This window comes from Sapajus apella, unplaced genomic scaffold (assembly GCF_009761245.1).
Source record: "Sapajus apella isolate SASKATOON/1434 unplaced genomic scaffold, GSC_monkey_1.0 scaffold2, whole genome shotgun sequence".
NCBI lineage: Eukaryota > Metazoa > Chordata > Mammalia > Primates > Cebidae > Sapajus > Sapajus apella.
The window spans coordinates 80,167,467-80,174,923 of record NW_022436942.1 but is presented as its reverse complement, the minus strand read 5'-3'; the positions used below and the strand labels follow the sequence as shown (position 1 = coordinate 80,174,923).

The window sequence follows — 7,457 nt, the reverse complement described above, 5'->3', positions numbered from 1 at the left end:
TCATGTTACCCAGGTTGGAGTGCAATGGCGCGATCTCGGCTCACCGCAACCTCCGCCTCATGGGTTCAGGCAATTCTCCTGCCTCAGCCTCCTGAGTAGCTGGGATTACAGGCACGCGCCACCGCGCCCGGCCTTGCTCTTTTCATTCTTAATTTAAAGTAAGCCAAGCATGGTGGCTCACGCCTGTAATTCCAGCACTTTGGGAGGCCTGGTCGGGTGGATCATGAGGTCAGGAGATTGAGACCATCCTGGCCAGCATGGTGAAAACCTGTCTCTACTAAAATACAAAGAATTAGCTGGGCGTAGTGGCGCATGCCTGTAGTCCCAGCTACTCAGGAGGCTGAGGCAGGAGAATCACTTGAACCCAGGAGGCAGAGGCCGCAGTGAGCCGAGATCATGCCACTGCACTCCAGCCTGTCAACAGAGTAAGATTCTGTCTGAAAAAAAAAAAAAAAAAAATCAAATGCCCAGTTCCTGAATGAACTAGAGAGACTCCCAGGACAGATGGAACAGACACTGGGGCTCCCTCTACTTCTATAGCTGTAGTCTGGTTCCTAGTATGAGGATTAATCTGCAGTTTCCATGCAAACTGGGGATTCCCCTTATTCCCCAATGTCTGCCCAGCCTTCCCCTCCAACTTCACGTTTAACAAACACTCAAATGATGCCCCAGTAAGAATAAGCAGAAACAGATACTTTACCCCAGCAGTCCTTTTCCTGCCCAGCGTGTCGGAACAAGTCTAAGCTGTTGTTTCTCCCCGCTGCGGATCACTGTCACATTCAGGGGCTTCTGAAAGGAAAATAAGCTCATTTCATGTTCAGCCTCATTCATACTCAGAATGAGTATGACGCAGGCTAAAATGCTGAGACCCCATGTTTTGCCTATGAAATTGGTAAAGATTTTTATTTTCAGCATAATCCTGTGGTTGGCAAGAGGGTGGGAAACGTGGCGCTGTACTCTCGAGGCAGCCAGGTGTTGACATCAGTACCACCTTCCTCGAAAAACACATGTCCCTCCACCAACAATCTGTAAAAGGTACACCCAAGGTACATATACACAATTACAAGATGACATGCAAATGAAGTGCTCATTCCAGGGCGATGTGGAGATTCAAAACTGAAAACACCAGAAATGCCCATCAATACGTATTGTTCAAATACAGTAAGAGAAGCAGCGTTTTAGTCAAAACAAAACAAAAACCCTAGCAAAGTGTGAACCTATTTGATAATATTTTCTTTTTTTTTTTTTTTTTGAGACAGAGTCTCACTCTGTCACCCCGGCTGGAGTACAGTGGCATGATCTTGGCTCACTACAACCTCCACCTCCCGGGTTCAATTGATTCTTGTGCCTTTCCCTCCTAAGTAGCTGGGACTACAGGTATGTGCCACGACACCTGGCTAATTTTTATAATTTTAGTAGAGACAGAGTTTCACTATGTTGGTCAGGCTCGTCTCAGAACTCCTGAACGCAGGTGATAGACCCACTTCGGCCTCCCAAGTGTTGGGATTATAGGCATGAGCCACCGTGCCCAGCTGATAATATTTTCTATAAGGACACCTATGTTGCTTTGTGCATGCGAAGTTTTCTGGAACAACATGCAAAAACCTGTTAAGAGTGGTTACTTCCAGAGAGGACTAGTCTTTTTGAATAAAAGGAAGAAGTTCACTTTTATATATTTCCATATTATCAATTTTTTAACCAAATGTATGTATTACTTTATTTTTCTGAGACAGAGTCTTGCTCTGTTGCCAGGCTGAAGTGCAGTGGTACAGTCTCAGCTCACTGCAACCTCAGCCTCCCAGGTTCAAGCGATTCTTGTGCCTCAGCTTTCTCAGTAACTACAGATATGCACCACCATGTCCAGCTAATTTTTTTGTATATTTAGTAGAGACAAGGCTTCACCATATTGGCTGGCCTGGTATCTCTAATTCCTGGGCTCAACTGATCTGCCCACCTCAGCCTCCCATAATCCCCAGGCTGGTCTTGAACTCCTGAGCTCGAGTGATCCACCTGCCTTGGCCTCCGAAAGCACTGGGATTACAGGAGAACCACACCACCCGACCTGAATAGACATTTCTTCAAAGAAGATATACAAATGATCAAAAAGCACAGGAAAAGACACTCCATGTCACTAATCATTAGAGAAATGAGAATCAAAACCACAGCGGAGTTCCACCACACCCCATTACAAAAAAAAAAAAAAAAAAAACAAGGCTGGGTGCAGTGGCGCACGCCTGTAATCCCAGCATTTTGGGAGGCCAAGGCGGGTGGATCATGAGGTCAAGAGATCGAGACCATCCTAGCCAATATGGTGAAACCCCGTCTCTACTAAAATTACAAAAATTAGCTGGTGGTAGCATGTGTCTGTGGTCCCAGCTACTTGGGAGGCTGAGGCAAAAGAACTGCTTGAACTCAGGAGGTGAAGGTTGCAGTGAGCTGAGATTGTGCCACTGCACTCCAGCCTAGGTGACAAAGCGAGTCTCCCTCTCAAAAAAAAAAAAATGTTCCTATATTAAAGTTAAAAAAGTTTTTAGAAACCTTATACATAGAATGACCGTATGATGCAGCAATTAAATTTCTGGGTGTATATGCATAGAAATGAAAGCAGGATTTGAACAGATATTGGTACAACCATGTTCACAGCATTATTCACAACAAAAAGGTGGAAGCAATCCTGTGTCCATGGACTAATGAATGGACAAAAATAATGTGATGTGCACATACAGTAGAATATTATACAGCCTTTAAAAGGAAGGAAATTCTGACACATGCTGTAACATGAATGAACCTTGAGGACATTATGCTAACTGAAATAAGCCGGATAAAAACAATACAATATCCTGTAATCCCAGCACTTTGGGAGGCTGAGGCAGCCAGATCACCTGAGGTAAGGAGTTCAACACCAGCCTGGCCAACATGGCAAAACCCTATCTCTACTAAAAATACAAAAATTAGCCGGGCCTGGTGGCACGTGCCTGTAGTCCCAGTTACTAAGGGAGGCTGAGGCAGGAGAATGGCTCAAACCTGGGAGGCAGAGGTTGCAGTGGGCTGAGATCGCACCGCTGCACTCCAGCCTGGGCAACAGAGCGAGATACTATCTCTAAAGAAAAACAAAAAAAAAAACAAAAAAAACCTCTGCAGTATGTAAGATTTCACCTAGATGGGGGGGTCCCTGGAGTAGTCAAATTCACAGAAACAGAAAGTAGAATGGTGGGTGTCTGGGACTGGGAAAGTGGAATGGAGAGTTAGTGTTTAATAGGGACTGGGTTTCAGTTGAGGAGGGTGAAGAAGTTCTGGAGATGGGTAGGGTTTTCTTTGTAAAACATGAATGTACTTAATGCTACTGAAGTGTAGATTTTTTTTAAGGGTTAAAATGGTAATTTTTTTTTTTAAGACAAAGTTTAGCTCTTGTCGCCCAGGCTGGAGTACAGTGGCACTATCTCAGCTCACTGCAACCTCTGCCTCCCGGGTTTGTTCAAGCAATTCTCCTGCCTCAGTCTCGTAAGTAACCAGGATTACAGGGTGGTGCCACCACGCCTGGCTAATTTTCGTATTTTTAGTAGATATAGGGTTTCACTGTGTTGGCCAGGCTGGTCTCAAACTCCTGGGATTACAGGTGTGAGCCATGGCGCCCAGCCTAAAATAATAATTTTTGTATTTTTGTTTGTTTGATTATTTTTTTCAAGACAGGGTTTCACCATGTTGGTCAGGCTGGTCTTGAACTCCTGACCTCAGGTGATCCACCCGCCTTGGCCTCCAAGGTGCCTGGATTACAGGTGTGAGCCACCACGCCTGGCCAATTTTTGTATTTTATGTATATATATATTTACTACAAAATATATATATATCAGGTCTATCAGTGGAATCTCTAAATCTAAGAAAATATAGCATAAATAAAAAACCCCAGCAAAATGCCATTTCCAGCCGGGTGTAGTGGCTCACACCTGTAATCCCAGCACTTTGGGAGGCTGAGGCAGGCCAATCACCTGAGGTCAGGAGTTCAAGACCAGCCTAGACAACATGATAAAACCCCATCTCTACTAAAAATACAAAAATTAGATGGAGGTGGTGGCACATACCTATAGTCCCAGATACTCTGGAGGCTAAGGCTGGAGATTCGCTTGAACCTGGGAGATGGAGGTTGTAGTCAGCTAAGATCGTGCCACTGCACTCCAGCCTGGGCGACAGAGCTAGACTCCATCCCAAAAAAAAAAAAAAAAGTCATTTCCTACCAGACTGTCAAAGAATAACTATATTATTGCAAAGCATAGTAGGGAGTGCTAGAAAGAGACACACTCGCGGGTACTACTTGAGAGAATGTGAACTGGCACAAGCTTCCGGGAGGGCTCCTCGACAAGATCCATGGAGGGTAAATGTGCACTGCCTTCAACTCAGTAATGACACGTCTAGCAATACGGCAGACATTCTCCCACAGCCCAGAACACTCACTACACCATTGTTTGTAATGGCCAAACACTGGAAACAACCTAAATGTCCAATATGGGAGGCTGGCTAAGTAAGAGAGGTGAACCGACCAATGGATATGGTGGGATCATTCAAAAGAATGAAGATAAACATGGGCTGACATGGAATTCCCTGTGAAGTGGGCAGAAATCCAGAGCAACACGTACAGTAGGCCTTTTCTGCATCATCTTTGTCGAGACGCAATCACAGCCAGGTGTGGTGGCTCACACTTAATAATCCCAATGCTTTGAGGGGCTCAGGCAGGAGCCCAGGAGTTCTAGGCCGTCCTGGGCAACATAGCAAGACCGTCTCTTCAAAAAATGAAAAAAAATTAGCCGGTGTGCTCATGCACACCTGTCGTCCCAGCTACTTGGGAGGTCGAGGCAGGAGGATTGCTCAAGCCCTGGAGTTTGAGGCTGCAATGAGCTAAGACTGCACCACTGCACTCCAGCCTGGGCAGCAGAGCAAGAGACGCTGTCCTTTAAAAAAAAAAAAAAAAAGCAGTGGCTGTAGACACATGTACCCACACCCGGAAACTGTGTGAGGGACACAGTCGTGTGCTTCCAGTTCTGTAAATGACACCCCTGGGCAGGCTGGAAACCTGGAGGCCTCCTTGACACCTCATCAGGTTAAGGCCCGTGGATTTTACATCCTAAACGTCTCTCGTATAGGCCTCTTCCTCTACCCCATTTGTCACAGCCACCATCCTCTCTTGACTGGCTGCTAAAGCTCTGTCACCCTCTAGTCTGTTCATTACCTAACATCCAGAGAAAGCTTCTTACACATGTCACACCCCGATCTGGAACTGTGTGGTGGCTCCCTTCAGTATCTCAGGAAAAAACACCACAATCTTTACTAAGGACCACAAGCCTGACCTTACACCTCCCAGCCTCGCCTCCTCCCCATCTCTCCACTCTGCTCTGGGCTCCAACCTCCTTTGAGTTCTTTGATCCTCCCACCCAGGGCCTATGAACCTGCTTTGAAGGCTTTTCTCCCTGCCAGCTTCCCCTCCCCACCGCCGACCAGAGAAATTTCTATACACATCTGAAGGTCACGTCCTGAGGAACACACCTTCAGTCCCAAACTAAATCAGGGCCCCATGATTTACTCTCTGAGCTTTTTAACATTCTTCCTTCATAACCCTTAGCAGTGTGTATCATTATGCAGCTGTGATATTTGACAAATGCCTGTCTCCCCCACCAAAGTGCTCCCAAGGCAAGGCCCCTGTTTGCTTCCTTCCCCGTTACAGCCCCAGTACCTAGCACAGGACCCAGCATGTGCACCCGAAGGCACTAGGAAGGGAGAGACACAGGACTTTTTAAAAAATTGTTTGGGGGGAGGGGGCATTTCCAGTGACAACCAGAAGACCTGCTAGACAAATTCTTAAAGAGCTGTAACACTAGAACTTTTATTTGTAAATAAAATTGCACTATGTGATTTTTTTTTAAGGATAAATATGCATTTTATTTATTTGAGACAAGGTATCACTCTCTCATCTAGGCTGGAGTGCAGTGACATGACCTTGGCTCACTGCACCCTTGAACTCCCGGGTTCAAGTGATCCTCCCGTCTCAGCCTCCAGAGCAGCTGGGGCTACAGGCACGTGCCACCATGCCTGTAATCCCAGTACTTTAGGAGGCCGAGGCAAGCAGATCACCTGAGGTCGGGAGATAGAGACCAGCCTGGCCAACATGAAAACCCATTTCTACCAAAAATACCAAAATTAGTTGGGCATGGAGGCAGGTGCCTGTAATCCCAACTACTCAGGAAGCTGTGGCAGGAGAATGGCTTGAACCGGGGAGGCGGAGGTTGCAGTGAGCCGAGATCACGCCATTGCACTCGTCTGGGAGACAAGAGCGAGACTTTGTCTCAAAAAAGAAAAAAAAAGAAAACATTTTGGAGAGACAGTCTCACAATATTGCCCAGGCTAGTCTCAACCTCAACCTCCTGGTCTCAAGTGATCCTCCCGCCTTGGCGTCCCAAATTGTTGGGACCACAGGTGTGAACCACTGCAACCAGCCTAACCAGCCTATCTTCTCATTGTGACATAATTCACATACAATGAAATTCACAATTTTAAAGTATACAACTAAGTGGGTTTTAGTATATTCAGAGTTCAGTATATTCAATATATTTAGTATAAACCATCAATACTATCTAATTCTGGATTATTTTCATCACCCAAAAAGAAATCCCCTTATCCATCAGCAGTCATTTACATTTTTTTAATATTTTTTCCTCTTGAAAATATAGGTATTTGTTCTAGAAATCCCACCTGTAGAAAGTTTGAGCAGTGGCTCACGCATATAATCCCAGCACTTTGGGAGGCTGAGGTGGGTAGATCACCTGAGGTCAGGAGTTCAAGACCAGCCTGGCCAATAACATGGTGAAACCCCATCTGTACCAAAGTTCAAAAATTAGCCAGGCATGATGGCAGGTTCCTGTAACCCCAGATACTCTGAAGACTGAGGCAAGAGAATCACTGGAACCCAGGAGACGGATGCAGCAGTAAGCCAAGATCGAGCCATTGCACTACAGCCTGGGCAACAAAAGTGAGACCCCATCGCAAAAAAAGAAAGTTTGCTAAAGAAATAGAGATGTATCAGCAGGGCACGGTGGCTCACACCTGTAATCCCAGCATTCTGGGAGGCTGAGGCAGGCAGATCACAAGGTCAAGAGATCGAGACCAGCCTGGCCAATATGGTGAAACCCGGTATCTACTAAAAATACAAAAATTAGGTGGGCATGGTTGCTGGCACCTGTAGTCCCAGCTACTCAGGAGGCTGAGGCAGGAGAATCACTTGAACCCGGGAGAGAGAGGTTGCAGTGACCCAAGATAGCGCCATTGCATGCCAGCCTGGGTGACAGAGCAAGACTCCATCTCAAAAAAAAAAAAAAGAAATAGAGAAGTATCTAGAAGAGTGTTAATCTCCACAAAATTGCACACTACCTAAATGTCTCCCATTGAATGCCATGAGGTTTTTTTGACTCACA

The 7,457-nt window shown here is 45.9% G+C and overlaps 1 protein-coding gene and 1 non-coding gene across 2 annotated transcripts in view; both read right to left on the bottom strand.

The window, feature by feature from the left end:
* Positions 1-7,457, bottom strand: part of PSMD9 (proteasome 26S subunit, non-ATPase 9) — a 30,076-nt gene that overhangs the window by 928 nt on the left and 21,691 nt on the right. The window contains exon 5 of the mRNA XM_032242436.1: positions 701-789. Within this exon, the coding sequence (XP_032098327.1) occupies positions 701-789 (89 nt within the window). The remainder of the gene's footprint in view (positions 1-700; positions 790-7,457) is intronic.
* Positions 5,804-5,866, bottom strand: LOC116527898. Its single transcript, XR_004258781.1, has one exon. It is a non-coding gene; the product is annotated as a U7 small nuclear RNA (small nuclear RNA).